General features: G+C 51.8%; 2 protein-coding genes across 6 annotated transcripts in view; one reads left to right on the top strand and one right to left on the bottom strand.

Moving 5' to 3' along the window:
• LOC144735931 (sodium- and chloride-dependent glycine transporter 1-like) overlaps positions 1-10488 on the top strand; it is a 29341-nt gene extending 18853 nt beyond the window's left edge. For 4 of the 5 annotated variants that reach the window (XM_078618533.1, XM_078618525.1, XM_078618515.1 and 1 more), the window contains 8 exons: positions 152-255; positions 1077-1317; positions 3654-3785; positions 5261-5360; positions 5771-5871; positions 6245-6415; positions 8625-8835; positions 9335-10488. In XM_078618533.1, coding sequence (XP_078474659.1) covers positions 152-255; positions 1077-1317; positions 3654-3785; positions 5261-5360; positions 5771-5871; positions 6245-6415; positions 8625-8816 — 1041 coding nt within the window. In that variant the 3' untranslated portion in view covers positions 8817-8835; positions 9335-10488. The remainder of the gene's footprint in view (positions 1-151; positions 256-1076; positions 1318-3653; positions 3786-5260; positions 5361-5770; positions 5872-6244; positions 6416-8624; positions 8836-9334) is intronic. The other variant, XM_078618541.1, reaches the window with a different exon arrangement.
• An 8040-nt stretch (positions 10489-18528) lies between these two features.
• Positions 18529-19811, bottom strand: part of LOC144735923 (KN motif and ankyrin repeat domain-containing protein 1-like) — a 29308-nt gene continuing 28025 nt past the window's right edge. The window contains exon 11 of the mRNA XM_078618503.1: positions 18529-18666. Within this exon, the coding sequence (XP_078474629.1) occupies positions 18604-18666 (63 nt within the window). The 3' untranslated portion in view covers positions 18529-18603. The remainder of the gene's footprint in view (positions 18667-19811) is intronic.

Raw genomic sequence — 19811 nt, 5'->3', positions numbered from 1 at the left:
TCCACCTGGGAGACGGAGCGACAAGCTCAGCCCATGTGACGAGCTCGACGGATCGTCGCGAGACGGCGGCTCGTGGGAGGTCTTCATCCAGCAGTGGATTTGACGATGACGACGGCGTTGTAATGGAGTGCGGTCTCCCGTGTTGCGTCAGCTGTGGACGGTGGCAGGGCGAGAGGCCCTGAACTCCGTGGGCATCTCCTGGGGCGTGCACATCACCATGGGCTCCTTCAATACCTACAACACCAACTTCTACAGGTGTGGCCTGCCCCGCGCGCGCCCTGCCTCCTCGCTCCCCACGCGCGTGCTCATCCCAGCCAGCCAGGGCTGGGCGTAGTGGCGGCTTGTGGCACATCGCAGGCCTCGGACGGTGACGGTGCCGAAGATCAAACCCAGCCGGGCAGATCGTTGGCTTAGTCGTGGCTAGGAGATGTTAACTACCTTGGCTGGTATACAGGAGGTCGTGGGTTCGATCCCGACCCTGACGATGCCTGCTGCTGTATATTTGGAGTTTACGTGTCTCTCTCTCATCATCATTAGGGTGGCTAGGAGATGTTAACTACCTCGCCTGGTATACAGGAGGTCGTGGGTTCGATCCCGACCCTGACGATGCCTGCTGTATATTAGTAGTGTGCGTGTCTTTCTCTTCATCATCAGGGTGGCTAGGAGATGTTAACTACCTCGCCTGGTCTACAGGAGGTCGTGGGTTCGATCACGACCCTGACGATGCCTGCTGCTGTATATTTGGAGTCTCTCCCCGTGGTGGATTTGTTCATTTTTCTCCCTCCACATTTCGAATGAACATTGGCAGCTGCTCTAAAATGTCCACGTGGTGATGATAAAACACTTCGTTGAGCTATCGTCTGTCATAGCCAGGTCACATCTGAAATAGAGAAAAATAGCTCCGTGGCCTTTACCTGCTAAAATAACAAAACAAAAAAATCAGTTTTTTTAAATAAACAGTTTATCACACCGCCGCGGCTCTGCCGACGTGCCGAACCGGGGGGGGGGGGGGTGGAGGGGGGGGTTGGAACGTCCGACGTCGCCTGCGATTCACCGTCGATTTCCCCGTGCCGCAGGGACTCGATCCTGGTGCTGCTGGCCAACATGGTGAGCAGCCTCGCGCCGGGCGTGGTGCTGTCGGCGGGGCTGGGCTTGCTGGCGTCGCGTTGGTCCCTGGAGGTGTCGGAGCTGGCGCGCGACAGCGGTTCGGAGATCCTCTTCGTCGCCTTCCCCGCGGCCACGGCACTCATGCCGGCGTCGCAGGTGTGGGCCGCCCTCTTCTACCTGGCGCTCTTCCTGCAGGGCATCTCCACGCAGGTGGGGCCTGCGCCTGGGACGTCGCCCACCGCGGCACCAGCTGTAGCGCCCACCGCGGCACCAGCTGTAGCGCCCACCACGGCACCAGCTGTAGCGCCCACCACCGCGCCGGCCGCAGCGTCAGCCGTAACGCCGGACGGCTTGCGTTCGCACGCACAAATGCAGCTGCAGCATCGCTCTTCAAAAGAGTCGGCTGCGTCCGCCGCTCGTCGCTGCAGAGGACGGTTCGCGGCTCAAAACCTGGCAGGCTGCCCTGGTTAATACTGCGGGCGCATCGACCGTTTGAGATGCGGGCGCCGTGCGCCGTGCGCTTCGCGGCGCGCATTTAAGATCTCCGTGACGTCGCTCGCAATGGCCACGCCGTTCGAGGTACCCGCGCCAAGCGGCCAACTTTGCCAAAGTTCGAAAAATGACACCGCAAATTACCCAGTCGGGATAATGCGCCGCTGCGGTGGAAATCTTCGCCCCCCGAATGGCAGGTGAATGCCGGCGTGCAGGACAGCTGTTGAGTCGCCTTGTGGCACAAGGGGACAGCTGTCACTGAGGGTGCCCTTTCCCATTTTGTTGAGATGAGATGGGTAGCGCTCCCAGTGGTTGGTCCAACGGATTGACTCATTTCCACCATAGAAACGTGGAATTACCACTGCCGGCTCACGGGTATAAATAAACAGGAAATAAGCGCCAATGCCTCAACACCTCAATTGATCAGGAAATCACTTGGGCTTTTATTTTCGTTTGCGCACACACGGCGTTAAGCGTACGCACACCATTACGTGCACACACGTTACGTGCACACACGACGTTACATGTACACACGTTACGTGTACACACGTTACGTGTACACACGACGTTACATGTACACACGTAACGTGCACACACGTTACGTGTACACACGACGTTACATGTACACACGTTACGTGCACACACGTTACGTGCACACACGACGTTACATGTACACACGTTACGTGTACACACGACGTTACATGTACACACGTTACGTGTACACACGTTACGTGTACACACGACGTTACATGTACACACGTTACGTGCACACACGTTACGTGTACACACGACGTTACATGTACACACGTAACGTGCACACACGACGTTACATGTACACACGTTACATGCACACACGTTACGTGTACACACGACGTTACATGTACACACGTAACGTGTACACACGTTACGTGTACACACGACGTTACATGTACACACGTAACGTGCACACACGTTACGTGTACACACGACGTTACATGTACACACGTAACGTGCACACACGACGTTACATGTACACACGTTACATGCACACACGTTACGTGTACACACGACGTTACATGTACACACGTTACGTGCACACACGACGTTACATGTACACACGTTACGTGTACACACGACGTTACATGTACACACGTTACGTGTACACACGACGTTACATGCACACACGTTACATGTACACACGTTACGTGCACACACGACGTTACATGTACACACGTAACGTGCACACACGACGTTACATGTACACACGTTACGTGTACACACGACGTTACATGTACACACGTTACGTGTACACACGACGTTACATGTACACACGCTACGTGTACACACGACGTTACATGTACACACGTAACGTGCACACACGACGTTACATGTACACACGTAACGTGCACACACGACGTTACATGTACACACGTAACGTGCACACACGACGTTACATGTACACACGTTACGTGCACACACGACGTTACATGTACACACGTTACGTGCACACACGACGTTACATGTACACACGTTACGTGCACACACGTAACGTGCACACACGACTTTACATGTACACACGTTACGTGTACACACGACATTACATGTACACACGTTACGTGCACACACGACGTTACATGTACACACGTTACGTGCACACACGACGTTACATGTACACACGTTACGTGCACACACGTAACGTGCACACACGACGTTACATGTACACACGTTACGTGCACACACGACGTTACATGTACACACGTTACGTGCACACACGTAACGTGCACACACGACTTTACATGTACACACGTTACGTGTACACACGACGTTACGTGCACACACGTTACGTGCACACACGACGTTACATGTACACACGTTACGTGCACACACGACGTTACATGTACACACGTTACGTGCACACACGTAACGTGCACACACGACGTTACGTGCACACACGACGTTACATGTACACACGGCATTACGTGCTCACACACGGCGCTACGTGTACACGCAGGGTTAGGTGTACAGCACGCCAATCTGCGTGTGTGCGCCTAACGCGGCCGTTTCTCCCCCTGCAGTTCTGCCTCGGTCTCACGCTGGCGACGGCCATCTTTGACAAGTACCAGGGCCTGGCCCGGCTCCGCACGGTGCTGGTGGTCGCCCTCTTGACGCTCGCCGGCTTCCTCCTCAGCCTCCTCCTCGTCACCCGGGTGGGCACCGCTCGGGCTGGGAGATCGCGCACCTGGGCAACGCCGTGCCGTGTCCCCGTTGCTCCCGAGTCGATGGGCGCCACGGTGGCGAGGAGATGTTAACTTCCTCGCCTGGTACACAGGAGGTCGTGGGATCGACCCCGACCCTGACGATGCCTGCTCTCTCCCCGTGGTCGCGTGGATTTTTCTCCGGGGTCCTTCGGTTTTTTCCCTCGACATTTTGAATGAACGTCACGACGCGTTTAGAGTATTTGGCAGCTGCTCTAAATTTCCACGCGATAATGATAAGCCGTACTCTTTGGTTCTTTCGGTAAAGTCACGAAGGTATAAAATTAAATAAATCACGACGGTCCGGTGGTAGACTATTGACATGGCACGGTATAAACAGTACCTCATTTTACAGTATCTTGCACTGTATATAGTGCATTGCACTGTATATAGAGTGTCTTGCACTGCACACAGTGTCTTGCACTGTATATACAGTTCCTCGCACTGTACACGCAGTGTCTTGCACTGTATATACAGCGTCTTGCACTCGATATATTTTGACTTCAACTATTTCTTTTAAACCCCAGCAAGGCCGCCGTCACGCAAACCCGAGCTGGCACCTAAAACCCGTAATGACGAAACGACGAATTGTAATTCCTCCTTTCGGTAAAGTCACGTGGCTTTACCGAAAGAACCACAGAGTTTGGATTCCTGCAGTCATGAAAGCGTCAAATCAAGACTGATGCTGAGCCACTTTGTGGAGCTATCATTTGCGATAGCCAGGTAGCTTCTGAAGAAGGTCTACATAGCTCGGCAGGGCCTTACCTGGTCAAATAAAAATAGTTGTTCGTTAGCAATGCCGCTCATAGGCGAAAGGGGCCTTGCACAAAAGAGGGCCCCACAACGAGCCGGCTGTCGGGGCGGCGGTGCTGGTCGCTACGCTGCCGCCGCCGCCACTGCACGTGGCCACTTGTGATCCAGCGCTGTGGAGGCAGGCGCAGGAGGGGGGGGGGTTGATGGATCACTGAACGAACGTCGTGAAACTCCCGTCCCGTGGGCGTCGAATCGACTTCAACTTGCAATCGACTCCTTTTGTCGCGCTCGATGGCTCGGTGGCCATTTTTAAAACGATGGCCGCCGCCTGACATTCCGCCTCCCAAAGGGGGTAAACCACCGCAAAGTCACGCCGGGCGTGGCTGTGTGGCCGGCGATGATGCCGGTGGTGTCACCGAGCCTTGCCCGTCGCAGCGTGTGGGAGCAGAGGCCGAGACTTCTTTATTGCGAGATATTTCCCATCGGTTTCCGATATTGGAGCCGACAATCGGCGGAGACATCCGTTCCTTAGCTCGTGCAGTAACCCGGCTCTACGTTGAACCAAGGGCAATCCATTCCTGAGATAATCCGATATCCCAGCTCGACGTGAAACCCACCGGCCGGTTGCGTGTTCGCGACGGGGATGTTGACGCGCGGTGTCTGGAATCCCGCAGGGCGGATTGCAGTGGATCATCTTCCTGGACTACTACACGCTGCTCGTGTCCGTGCCGTTCCAGGCGGCCGTGCTGTGGGTCGGCCTGCTGCTCATCTACGGTACTACTACTGCTAATGATGACGATGATGACGCCAGCGCCGTCGTAGAGACCCACAGACGAGCGGGAAGGCAGCAGTGGCAGCCAGATCGTGAAGAGCCAGTGCTGAGTTCACCACCACCCTTACCCCAAGCTCTGTAATCCTCTATATATGAACGTGTTATCAGCCAATGTATGGGTGTTTCCTCGCGGGAGGAAAGCTCAGCACCCAGAGAGCGCACGTGTGTGAGGGGGCAACGCTGTATCCCAAGCAAACAGAATAGATTTATCTAGATTTAGTCAACATTGTTACTGTACTGCCTTATCCAGCTGCAAACTCACTCACAGACTCCCACACATGCACACATCCATACCTCCCACACCCTTATCCAGCAGTGGAGTGACACTGGGATTGTGTGTGCGCGTGTGCAGGGTACTCGTCATTCTGTATAGATGTGCGTGAGATGCTGAAAAAGGAAGTGCCGTGGTTTTTCAAAATCTGCCTCTTGTCCGTGACCCCGCTGCTCATTCTGGTACGTACAGACCACATGGTCAGTGAAATGTGCAAATATACGCGGGTGAGCAAGTGTGTAGGTGTATTGGTGGGTGGGAGGATTGGTGGGTGAGTGATTGAGTGGGTGGGTGAGAGGGTAAAAAAGAGGGTGGGTGCCTGGGTGGGTAGGTGGATGAGTGGGTGGGTGAATGGGTGAGTGTTTAGTTGGATGAGTGGGCAGGTAAGTGGGAGTGAGGGAGGATGGTTCAGTGGGTGGGTGAGAGGGTAAACGAGAGGGGTGAGTGAGTTGAGTGAGTTGAGTAGATGGGACGGTGAGGTGAGGCGTACCGCTGCCGACCCTGCGTGCGTTCCCTCATCCGCTACCTCCCTCGCCGGTCTCCCACCGCGTGCAGTTCGTGCTCGGGGACACGGTCGTCACGTTGCGGCTGCTCCACCACAGCGAGGCGGGCTTCCCTGCGTGGGCCGAAGTCCTGGGCCTCCCGCTGGCGTTCCTCGCGCCCGCCTGCGTCCTGGCCTACGCAGTCTACACGCTCGTGTTCAAGCACACGGGCTCGCTGCGGACGGTGAGGCGCGTTGTTGTCTTGGTTGTTGTCGTCGTTACAAATCGTCGTTACTCGGTTTTGTTTGGGGTCAGATCGGTGTGGGTATAATGTGGCTGTGAATGAGTTCCTTTGGAGCAGTGGTTCTTGATCTTGACTGCAGCCCATTGGTTCCCAGAGAGGGCATCTCGCACCCACAGTGGAGGGGGGGGGGCGTGCACCACCCCAGGTTAGAACCACAGCTTTGGAGAAGTCTGTAGCCAGCACTCGATAGCTACGTATGCACGTGCGTTGAACTTCTTTCGCACCGTACGTAGCCAGCCGCGCTCATTGGAAAGCTGCGAGGTCCTCACCACCAGAAACGGCCAAACGTACCGATGTCAAAATCAGAATCAGCAACTATTTATACTGCAGGAGGAATCCGATGAATGTTACAAGAAACAGGACAAAAACATGATGCGAATGCAAATTGTAGGAGAGGTAAACGAATCACTTAAAAATATCTACAAATAAAACGAACGTGTTTTTTTTTTTATCTTACCAGGTAAAGCCCACTTGAGGTATTAACTTGTGCTTCAGAAGCAAATGTGGAATTTCTCGATTGAAACGCGACACGTCGCTGGAGGTCGCCGCGACCGGTTCGATGTGAAAACTAAAATCCATTGGCACGTCCGCTCACTGCAAAGTGGTACCGATTTTATCCACCCCGCAGAGAGGGAGGGATGATGGTAACAAGTCATAATAATATAAATGACAATTTGTATCGCGCCGTTAGTGGAGAGCCGTTGTACGAGGGGGCTGAAGAAACGCGTCCCAACATCACTCGCGGCTACCGGCGACGTGAGGTTTGAGCCAACCGCTCACTGGGCCTCCCCTAGGTCGACTCGGACTTAAATGAGCACGTACCTGCTTTGCGGCGGTGCAAAACATCAGCATTGGGGAGACAAACGTGGCCGGGCGACGGCACTTGCCCCAGCAGCCTGTCGAAGGCTAAACGGGGGATCTTTATCTTTGTGGTGAGACGCTGCTTGTGGCTTCCACGTGACCTAGCGCTATGGAATGCTGCATTCAAGCGCGGGTGCTTGCTCTGGTCGTCATTCTTGTTGAATGAGCACACATAGGCACGCTCGCTCGCTCGCTCACCATTGTGAGTGACAGACCTGCGACATGCCTTGATAACCTACAATGGAATGCTTTCAGATACCCAATAGGTCTCATTGTTAGTTTAAAACGTCCCCCATAGCCCTTACAACAATTAGCACTTTTTTCCCTTCCGGTTAGGACACCCGGAATTCAATGAGAATGGTGGTGGCGTTGTTATCGATTTCGTCAAAGTAGGCACAGATTGGTGCTGCATGACTCAGCCCATCATCCTTCTGGGGTCGATAAACTTAGCGCCACTTTGCACGGAAGTCACCAGCGGTTGTCCTCTGGATAAGCTTGACCCCGTCACGGGAATGTGGACTTTCCACCACCGTCTTGGGGGGGGGGCCGGGGCATCATTGTTGTTGTTTTGGGTGAGATCACTGTGCAGGGAAAATTGTAAACATTTCAAACTATAACCCGTCCACCATCCAACGACAGCCAATCAGGTTTTGCCACGTCATGGGCAAATACGCCGATTGATTTGGTGACATGGGCGAACCGGCGAAATATTCGAGGGCTTGCAAAGCGTTTGGCAATTTTGTCCCGACGTTTCGGTGGCGGTGACAACCCAGCATCATCGGCAGCGTCACCGTCTCTCTCATCGGTGTGGGTCCAGGAGTAGGTGCCGTGACGTCACAAAGCCAGCCGCGCACGTGACCCGTTTACTAACGAGTCGATTGGCCGGTTGGTGATGGCCAGGGTAGATTGGTGTAGCGAGGCGACCGTTTGTTGGTTGGTATAAATGAGGCTTTCCTTAATTATATTGAGGTGTATTTTGTGATTTACGAAGGTGCAGTTGTAATGCTATTGCGAATTGTAGTTAAGTGCTGATTTGTGAATAACGTTAATTAGATTAGCACTTCCCGTGACGTCACATTAACGTCTTGATAAAAACAAAAAGTCAATCCGAAATGCCACCATTCGGCCCGATTATTGCATTTTTCGGGACTAAATCTGCCCATTGGCAGCACAGCAGGAGCACAAATGTGCCCGTGTTTGTCCTTGATGGATCGCGTGTGGCCAATCGTGAACGGTGGTGGCGGCGGTGGTGGTGAATGATACGTGATTGACGCTTCTGCGATGACAGCGGCTCTGTGAAGCTGCGACTGCCAAGAAGATGCTGCCGAACCCATTTTCCACGGACGAGACCGACCACCTGAACACGAACGAGACTGCCCACGTGAACGCGAACGAGACCGACCACGTGAACACGAACGAGACCGACCACGTGAACACGAACGAGACCGACCACGTGATCACGGACGAGACCGCCGTTTGAGCGGCAGCTTCATCTGCACGTACGTACGCGGGCGTCTTTGTTTGTGTGGGCTGCTCGTTCAAAGCACTTGCCCCAAAAGTCTATTGAGGCTGTACGGGGGGATCTTTGTCTTTGTAAACACCTCACACCGAGGTAAAGAGGCCTCAGGCCACAACGAGGTGGTTACGCTGCTACCCATGGGTCTCTATGCGAGTCGGTGGGTCTCGATGTGAATCCGAGAGCAGGTGGTCACATGCTGTTACGACACATCTTGGAGGTCGTGTGTCGGCCATTCGTCACGATGCATGCAGAGCTTCTCTCGCACCGTACGTAGCCAGCTGCGCCTGCGCCAGGCTAGGTGCACTTTGAGGCTGTCGCGTGAATTGTCATCGGCTCGCTGGAGGGTCCGCGGGGACAGACCCGGGGTGTCTGTGGGTTGTTGCTTCGTTGAGATGATGACCGCAGCAGGGGATGTCCGGCGTGTCGCGTGTTCCGACATCACGTGACGATGGCTCTCTCCTCCGTGTGCCCCCCACCAGACAGAGTTCCTGATGGTGCCCAGTACGAGGGTGAGAAGAGAGTTCTGCTGCTGCTGCTGCTGGTGCCGAATCCTCGCGCCGAAGGGGGTTCCGAGACCTTCCCCGCTCGACTCGCATCGAAAAGATGAAGACGGCGAGAAAAGTTTCTCGACAGTTCGGCAGTGATGAATTCACAGATGTATATCCCGTGCTTTTAAAACCCCGCCATTCACACACACACACAACAAACACCGCAACATCGGTGAGAAGTCAGGTCTTAGTAATAGGTTTTTACCACAGATAAAAGGGTAAAAACCTATTACTGTATCTTGCTGCTACTGGCAAAGGAGGTCTCATAATGTGAAGTCAGGTTTTCCTCTCCGCAGATTCTACACCCAGGTTGTACTCCTGCAAACGGCGTGGCCTTTTGCTGGAGACGCAGACATTCGGGTGACGCCTTGCGGTAACGTAGGAGGGGCCGGTTAGGTACAGCCTTCCTTCAAAGGCCACGGTGATGTTTAGGTTGTTGTTGTTGTTTGTGTACCACTGCACACTCAGCAGCAGCAGCAGTGTCACCAGATCATTTGCAGACAACGTGGGTCACCTCTCAGGCTCCCGGCTGAGATGGCCCGGACATGCGCCATGAACGACGCGTGAAGGCAACCTCCTCGAATCTGAAGAGATTCATATCATTCGTTGCTTCTTTCGGTAAAGTCACACCCGAGGACGATCGCCTGTGCTCCGATCGAAACGTCGTCATCTATTTTATTTCTACCTACGTGGCTTTACCGAAAGAACGAAAATCTTCAAATCAAGATTCATATAATACGCATTTATGTATTTTTTAAACATATATTTTTTTTATCGCATTAGCCCTCGCAGTTCTTGCTAACGATGAGGAGGGGGGGGGGTTGGGTCGGTTTAGGGGGTCGTCGTCGTAAGGGGAAAAAGCACTGCAGGTCTGGATCCTGATGGCACTTACGCAAGCTTCAGTGCAATCCGCGTGAGAGATCGCAACGCGTTCGATAATGTTTCTCATTGTAAACGAGCGCACTTTTGTACCGCACCCGTTGAAGCGCGGTTCTTTTCAACAACAGCATCACATTTTATTTATGGATAGTTTTTTTTTACGAAAACGCGACTGGTGTATGTTGTAAAGTTCAAGTATCGATTAATGCGTCTTAAGTTTGATTACTTTGTGTGGACTTGTGCATTCATCATCATCATCAACATTATAACGACATTTCACGGGGATGGTTGTGTTGGGTTGGAGAACCGATGCTGTGAGGAGGACGTGTGTGTAGTGTAGTGTATAGTGTAGTGTATAATGCTGTAGTGTGTGTGTGTAGTGTATAGTGTAGTGTATAATGTTGTAGTGTGTAGTGTAGTATACTAGTACAGCACTAGTGTGTAGTGTGTAGTGTATAGTGTAGTGTATAATGTTGTAGTGTGTGTGTGTAGTATATAGTGTAGTGTATAATGTTGTAGTGTGTGTGTGTAGTATATAGTGTAGTGTATAATGTTGTAGTGTGTAGTGTAGTATACTAGTACAGCACAAGTGTGTGTGTGTAGTGTATAGTGTAGTGTATAGTATATAGTGTAGTGTATATAGTGTAGTGTATAATGCTGTAGTGTGTGTGTGTAGTATATAGTGTAGTGTATAATGTTGTAGTGTGTAGTGTAGTATACTAGTACAGCACAAGTGTGTGTGTGTGTATAGTGTAGTGTATAATGTTGTAGTGTGTAGTGTAGTATACTAGTACAGCACAAGTGTGTAGTGTATAATGTTGTAGTGTATAGTGTAGTGTATAATGTTGTAGTGTATAGTGTAGTGTATAATGTTGTAGTGTGTAGTGTAGTGTATAGTGTAGTGTATAATGTTGTAGTGTATAGTGTAGTATACTAGTACAGCACAAGTGTGTAGTGTGTGTGTGTAGTATATAGTGTTGTAGTGTATAGTGTAGTATACTAGTACAGCACTAGCGTGTAGTGTATAATGTAGTGTATAGTGTAGTGTATAGTGTAGTATACTAGTACAGCACTAGTGTGTAGTGTATAGTATATAGTGTAGTGTATAATGTTGTAGTGTGTAGTGTAGTGTATAGTGTAGTATACTAGTACAGCACAAGTGTGTAGTATATAGTGTAGTGTATAATGCTGTAGTGTGTAGTGTAGTATACTAGTACAGCACTAGTGTGTAGTGTGTAGTGTATAGTGTAGTGTATAATGTTGTAGTGTATAGTGTAGTATACTAGTACAGCACAAGTGTGTAGTGTGTAGTGTGTAGTATATAGTGTAGTGTATAATGTAGTGTATAGTGTAGTATACTAGTACAGCACAAGTGTGTAGTGTGTAGTGTATAGTGTAGTGTATAATGTAGTGTATAGTGTAGTGTACGAGTACAGCACTAGTATGTAGTGCAGTGTATAGTGTAATATACCAGTACAGCACTAGTATGTAGTGTATAGTGTCGTGTGTAGTGTATAGTGTAGTGTACGAGTACAGCACTAGTATGTAGTGTATAGTGTCGTGTGTAGTGTATAGTGTAGTATAGAGTGTTGTATAGTATAGTGTACAATATAGTGTACCAGTACAGCACTACACCGCTGTGTTGGAGAGCCAAGCCACAACATTTACAAACAGACGGTCCCTCTTCGCAAGTGCCAGTGATACACGAGTCGAGATTCGTGCTTGGACTGCCAACGCAGCTACTGCTGCTGCTGCCAGCGATGGAGATGTTCGCGTGAGAGAAACGACGACACAACAACAGGGGGGGGGGGGTCACGTGGGGGGGGGGGTCACGTGGGGGGCGGGGGAATGGGTCAGTGAAGGTTCGACTCGTGGAGCCAGAGAGAACCACGTTGTGACGACGAAATGCAGGCAGGGAGATTCGGGAGTGGCCGTGGATAAGGGGCCGTCCATAAATGACGTCACGTACCTAGGGAGGGGTGGGGGGGTCAGACATTTGTGACGATGTGTGACGAGGAGGGGGGGGTTGAGAAATGTGACGTCACATCAAAATGCGCAACTTTAAATAAATATAGCATTGTTATAACAACACTCCTACAACATCAGTGCATCGCCACATGCAATACGCACTACAATGACAATAGTTTAAAGCGATTTGAAGATGTTTTATTTTCAAAATGGAAATATGTTTTTTTTGGGTGGGGGGGCAGAGCTTTGTGACGTCATATTCGAGGGGGGGGGTCTGACTTTTTGTGACGTCATTCATGGATGGCCCCTCAGCTGTTGACAGCCGCGTGATTGCAAAGTGATTTGGTCAAACTTTTCTCACAATATTGATCTGACGCTTTCGTGACTGCAGGAATCCATGCCCTTTGGTTCTTTCGGTAACGTCACGTGGGTAGAAAGATAATCGATCACGACGTTTCGATCGCAACGCAGGCAATCGTCATCAGGCGGGACAACCACAGACGCTGACTTCAGCAGTTTCTCTTGCTGTGGTCGTCCCACCTGAGGACGGTTGCTTCTGTTACGATCGAAACGTCGTCATCGATTATCTTTCTACCCACGTGACTTTACCGAAATAACCAAAGGGCATTAATAAATAGGTTTTTTACCCTTTTATCTGGCACAAAACTGACACCTTTTTAAATCCTTTATATTAAGTTCGCTTGCTTGCTTGCGTGCTTGCTTGCGTGCTTGCTTAGGACCGTGCAAATCTTTCGGTCGTTTTTTAACCCACTTCCCGTGATCCAATCGAGCTGACATTTTCCACACAGACTCGTTGTGCGAGACAATTAATGTTCGTGAAAAAAAAATCCCAAAATTTTACACGTTTTAGGCAAAAAAAATGTATTTTACATATATTCAAATAGAACTCATTCATGGCTTTGGCTGAACGTCACAGTTTAAGAGCCCAGAGCGTGACGCCTCCACAGGCCGTGGCGGAGTAGCGCAGTTGGTAGCGCCCTCGCTTCCCATGCCAAAGGTCGCGGGATCGATCCCCGCGTCCTCCACAGGCGAATATATTTTTAAATCCTTTATATTAAGTTCGCTGCCACGCATATAAAGGATTTATAGTGAAAAACTTTGTTTTTACGGGTTATACTTATTACAGATGACGCCATCTGGTCGAACACCAAGTGAGACTGGGCTCTAAGAAAAGCTGTCTCCGGTGTGGACCAATCAATTTCAAGGACAGTGCATACATTATCAGTGCTGTTATTTTTGCATTTTGACCGCAGGTATTGTGGTTAATGCGAGCATGATCCCTTGTAAAAAAAGGTGTCAGTTTTGTGCCAGATAAAAGGGTATAAAACCTATTATATTTTGCTACTGGCAAAGGAGGTCTCATGATGAACCAGAGGGCACTATACTCATACTTTCATTTTACGTAGCCTCGTTCCCACTAATAGCATTCCATAACGCCGATTATTCTGCTGTAATGTACGGGGGAGGGGGGGTAGAGGCCACGTGTTCACAGTTTGAGAGATGTTGCGGGTGCATCCTTGTTTTTTATCGCAGCATTGCGATGTCGTTTGGTCAAAAACAAAGATAAGCCGGTTGTTACATTGTGCGTGGGTGGGGGCTTTATTGTTTTCAGAACAAATCTTATTCAGCGTGGGAGCAAAACGAGATGCTGCCGGAGGAAAAAACCCCGTGCCGAACAGGGGGAGGACGCACCAGACATTCCCCGTGAAGCCTTAACAGACTTGGGGAGGAGGGGGACGTTTTTGTTCGCGAGCACCACCTATGAAGGTCGGCACTGCACACGACGGGGTGGGTGTTCAACAGCTCCCAGTGACGATGTTGACTCCACATCGCACCAGGTACTCGTTTGAGTCCGAGCCAACCTATGGGAGGACCGGTGCAGATAATCAGATAATCGTCGCCAGCGTTTGCCCTGAGCGGGAATCGAACTCCTTTCATAGCCGGGTTCGTAGCGCTAACCGCTGCACCACCGCTCCCCACACACACACCCGGCAGAACAGGGAGGAGATCAAACCAACTCCGCACAGAAAGTGCGTCCGAGTCGGGCATCGAACCTGGAGGCTTCTCGCTGCGAGGCGCGCGTGTTGTCATCATGGTGAGTGTGATCATCACTGAGATACCCACGCCGCAGAATGTCCCAGAGGCCTGCGTTAGCCCTACAGGTAACCAACCTTATTGTCTACGAAGTGCTCTTTACGTTCCAGCTAAGTCGCGTGCCGTTACTCGATTAGAGCCGCTCGCGAATTGCGTTGCAACATCAGCGTCACAAAATAATCGGAGGCCCGTTCAGATGTGTGTATCACTCCGTCGCCACTGGTGTTAGCCGTGAATGGGAATCGGGTTCGTGGTCCAACCACCGCGCCCACCGCTGTTCCACGTTAGACACGAAAACGACATCTTGCTGGGATTCATATCCTGTGGTTCTTTCGGTAAAGTCACGTCGATATAATTGTTTTAATACTTTAATAAAAACCAAAATACTCACAACGACGTTTCGACGATTTTGTTATTTTATTATTTTTCCATCAACGCAACTTTACCGAAAGAATCGACGGACATCAATTCCCGCAGCCGCGAAAGTCCAATACACAATCTTGTTGGGAGTTATTAAACAAACCAAAAAAACACGCAGACACCATCGAAATGTATTCCAACCAAACAGGAGTTGCCGTGGGTGGTGGTGAGAATGCGTTCGCCTGGCCAAGCTCTGAGAGAGGCGCTTTGCCACCGTTCACTTCTCGCGCCCGATTCGGATTCCACGTGGCAAGAGGCTGCAAGGCACTGCCCAAAACAGAGGCGTTTGTTTACACCAGGGCTGGGCAACGTCCGGCTGTGTGAGGCCCGCGAAATCAATTGTTGTGGCCCTGCCAAGGCAACCGCAGGCGGGACTCGAAATTGAATAAATCTCGGAGCGAAGCTGGAAAAGCAGTTGCGAGTAGTAGCAACATCAACACCAGCTAACATCACACGCCTCGCCAGAGAGAAGCAGTTCCAGCCATCGCATTAGGGGCGAGTTGATTAAATGTTTGACCAAATATAAACGGGGTAATTTTTAAGTTGATAATTTTGTATGGCCCCGCGAATGATGTTACAAATATCCAAATGGCCCTTGGCAGATAAAAGGTTCCCCACCGCTGGTTTACACCAAAAAACTGCGTGATGCACACGACGGGAGGGCAGTGGAGTCAAGGATGCGAACAGCAGATTTGAAGTTTTCGTAGGTGAAAAAAAATAAAAATAACCCAATTAAATGACGTTTCGATTGCACCACAAGCAATCATCATCAGGTGTGGAAATCACAGCTAGAAATCGTTTACTAAAGTGGGAGAAATGCAGGGGCTAAGGAGTTGATATAAGTGCGATTCCCACACCTGATGATGATTGTTTGTGTTGCAATCGGAACGTCGTGATTTAATCGAGTTATTTCTATCTTTTTATTTTATTTTGTATTTTATTCTTATTTTTACTTAACTTTATTTTTCACCTACGTGACTTTACCGAAAGAACCAAAGAGCACATGAACAGCGTTGCGGCTCAGGGGAGACGCAGACACGGAACGGGAGAGCGGAGAGAGAGAGAGAGGGGGGAGGGGGATGAGAGGGAATTTGCGGCGGTGAAAAAGGAACCGAGAGAGACGGGGAGCAGATGGCGAGGAGAGACGCTGCGCAGGGCATCGATGTTGTTGCTGCTGCTGCTGCAAAGATCGGTGTCTGTTTTCACAGTGGGCAGTGTCGGGGAGATGCCTCAGAGTGGGAGTGGACACACCGATCGGGGTATGGCGAGACCACGCCTCGGTAATCTAGTGGTAGTGCCTTACGCCAACAATTAATCTTTAAATTTCGATGTAAAGCTTTCGCGACTGATTCATCTTCTTGGTTCTTTCGGTAAAGTCACGTAGAAGGGAAATAATAAAGTAATACAAATAAAACATAATAAAATACAATTCACACGACGTTTCGGCCACAACGCAAGCAGCCGTCCTCAGGTGAAGAACAGGTCTGTCGGAAAGACAGCGTCTGAATGAGCACCACCAAGCTTGGCAGCGTATATTTAAGCTGGGTTAGAGGAGGAAGGGCGCCTTGACAAAGGAATAATACTTTTATTATGTTTTATTTTTATTATTTTATTATTTCCCTTCTACCGTGACTTTACCGAAAAAACCAAGAAGAAAATGAATCTTTACTCACGAACACAGCCGGAAACTACGGAGCGTCAGCACTCCAGTAGCCCACTGCTGTGGGACTGCAAAATCACGTGTGCCTTCAACACCCCCTGACCCCGAAACACTTTGACCGAACCCCTTGCGAGCAGCTCACGGAACAAGGTGCAAGGCAAAGCGATGGATAAGTGCGAGCCGTGGATACACTGTTCATTGCACACACAAACACTGGCCATAAATATATTCGCGAGACAGCTGCTGGAAGCTATCGTGAAACATCAAAGTATAACTAAACAAGCAGACAAGACAATATTAACGACTGCACTATGTGCACTTATGCCTGTGTGTGTGTGTATATATATACTGTATATATGTATATCTCTATATAAAACGTGGGTGTGTAATTGTGCATAGTGTGGGCATGTTTACCGTTGTCCGTCCGTATAAAGGTATATTATAATATTTGACTATATAATAAATATTCCGCTAAATTGCTGCCCGTTCCGTACAGAACCAAAGCACCCACAATTTACGTTTGCTGTACTGCAGCAGACACCATTCCAGCATTGCGACAGTAACAGTCGACAGTGCTTCTCCGCACCTCCGATTAGCAGGGCTGGCTACGTACGGTGCGAAAGAAGTTCAACGCACGTGCGTACGTAGCACGCGGACTTCGCTATCGAGTGGAGCAAATATGTGCCCAGCAAAGCTGTGCTTCTTAACCTGGGGTGGGGCAGCGAAGGTTAAGAACCACTGCCCCAAAGGAACGCATTTACAGGCACTTGTGTTCACAGCGCTCCAATAAAGTAATCGTGGTCATGGTGGTGATGGTGATGATGAGACAGAGTTGTGACGTTTCCGCTCGGTGCTGGCACGCCACCGATGTGAGCTTCAAGGCCACTGGGTAAACTGCGTGAAGCGGCTCTTTGGCCGTGCCGGGCCCGGGCTGAATCGTGGCCGGGTCGGTCCGGGTCCGCAGCCCAAAGTGATATTTAGTCGCCCGGCACACCACATCCAGTAAGACCGCTCGCTCGCTTCACCAGCGGCTTTGGAAGGCCTTGAACCCAGCAGAGTATGATGATGATGGTGATGGTGACGGTGACGATGGCTGTGGATACGAGTCACCTGACACCTATTCCAGTCTACCAGCGATCCGGGAAACATATTTGCACCCAACAAATGACATCTCATCCAGAATGTGTTCAACAACCGCACTCCCGGTCACAACAACAACAACCACCACCGTTCGCCACTAAGTGCCGGTGACATCACCACAACGCTTGTGCCAGGCTATGTACACTTTAAGGTCACAACAACAAACTCACCCAGCCACCCTCCCACTCATCCACTAACTCACCCACCCGCTCACCCGCTCACCACACTGCAGGTCACAGGATCACACTCGCTCACACTCACTCACCCGCTCACCACACTGCAGGTCACATCAACACACTCACTCACCTACTCACCACACTGCAGGTCACAACAACACACTCACTCACACTCACTCACCTACTCACCACACTGCAGGTCACAACAACACACTCACTCACACTCACTCACCCACTCACCACACTGCAGGTCACAACACTCTTCCTTGCGCTTCTTCCCTCGCACCGCTCCCACCATCATCATCATCGTCGTCGATTACAACTCTGATGGTGCTGTTCGTTGCTGTCCGCGTGACGTCATGGGCCTTTGGCTCCAACTGTGCTCAGTAACCTGCATTAAAAAACAAACAAAAGCCAAATCCTTCCGCGACCGCCGTGGCTGCCCCCCAGTGTCACGAGCCGCCTCCGGCAGTCTCCCGGCGACGCGGAGAGCTTCCCCCGAGACACCGCGACACCGCGGCCGGGCTCCGGGTTCTGGGTCCCGGTGCGGTCGCGGCACCAACAGCTCTCGCTTGACGGCGGTTTGTGCCGAGCGCCGCCGGGTCCGCGCCGAGACGTCGATTTCGCAACGCCGGTGCCGCCGCGGCCGCGGTTAACACCACGGGGCGTGCCAACGTCGCCGCCGTCTCCACCCGGCGTGGGCCTCGGTTGGGTCCCCTGTCGCTCGACGGTGCCGCCCCCCCCCCCCACCCACCACCGCACCCTCCTCCGCTCGCCCGGGTCGGCCTCCGAAGACGCGGCCCTCGCGCCAACGAGCCGCCGTCGCCGCCGCCCCTCGTCCGTCAGTCGAAGGGGCCCCGCCGCGTGGGGCTGGGCGAGGCCTTGCGGCCCAGCCGGGGCGTGCCCTGCCCGCCAGACGCGCCGCCGTGTTAGAGTCGCACTCGTGTGTGTGCGCGCTCGTGGCGTTTCATTTACGCGGGCAAAGGCGAAGATATCCCGTATAGCCCGCACAGGTGCTGAGGTGCCGTGGTTTGTACGCTTTTGCTTTTTTCACAGCTCCCTGTAGTTTAAATGGAGCGTTCTTGGTAATACGGCGACATTTGTTGAACAATCCCGTGTGTGCCATCATGCGTGCATGGCGCGCGTGGCGTGTGTGCGTGCCATGTGTGTGTGTGTATGCCAGGCGTGTGTGTGTGTGGCTGGTGTGTGTGTGTGTGTGCCAGGCGTGTGTGTGCGTGTGCGTGCCATGTGTGTGTGTGTGTGTGTTTGTGCATGCCACGCGTGTGTGCGTGTGTGTGTGCAAGGCGTGTGTGTGTGTGTTTGTGCCATGTGTGTGTGTGTGTGCCAGGCGTGTGTGTGTGTGTGTGCCAGGCGTGTGTGTGTGTGTGTGCCAGGCGTGTGTGTGTGTGTGCCAGGCGTGTGTGTGTGTGTGCCAGGCGTGTGTGTGTGTGTGTGCCAGGCGTGTGTGTGTGTGTGTGCCAGGCGTGTGTGTGTGCCAGGCGTGTGTGTGTGTGTGCGTGCCAGGCGTGTGTGTGTGTGCCAGGCGTGTGTGTGTGTGCGTGCCAGGCGTGTGTGTGTGTGTGTGTGCCAGGCGTGTGTGTGTGTGTGCGTGCCAGGCGTGTGTGTGTGTGCGTGCCAGGCGTGTGTGTGTGTGCGTGCCAGGCGTGTGTGTGTGTGTGTGCCAGGCGTGTGTGTGTGTGTGTGCCAGGCGTGTGTGTGTTTGTGCATGCCAGGCGTGTGTGTGTGTGCGTGCCAGGCGTGTGTGTGTGTGTGCCAGGCGTGTGTGTGTGTGTGCGTGCCAGGCGTGTGTGTGTGTGTGCGTGCCAGGCGTGTGTGTGTGTGTGCGTGCCAGGCGTGTGTGTGTGTGCGTGCCAGGCGTGTGTGTGTGTGCGTGCCAGGCGTGTGTGTGTGTGTGTGCCAGGCGTGTGTGTGTGTGTGCGTGCCAGGCGTGTGTGTGTGTGTGCGTGCCAGGCGTGTGTGTGTGTGCCAGGCGTGTGTGTGTGTGTGTGCCAGGCGTGTGTGTGTGTGCGTGCCAGGCGTGTGTGTGTGT

Source organism: Lampetra planeri, chromosome 3, assembly GCF_965212315.1.
Source record: "Lampetra planeri chromosome 3, kcLamPlan1.2.h2, whole genome shotgun sequence".
Taxonomy (NCBI): domain Eukaryota; kingdom Metazoa; phylum Chordata; class Hyperoartia; order Petromyzontiformes; family Petromyzontidae; genus Lampetra; species Lampetra planeri.
The sequence above is the reverse complement of the archived record's forward strand: the minus strand, read 5'-3'. Positions and strand labels throughout refer to the sequence as shown.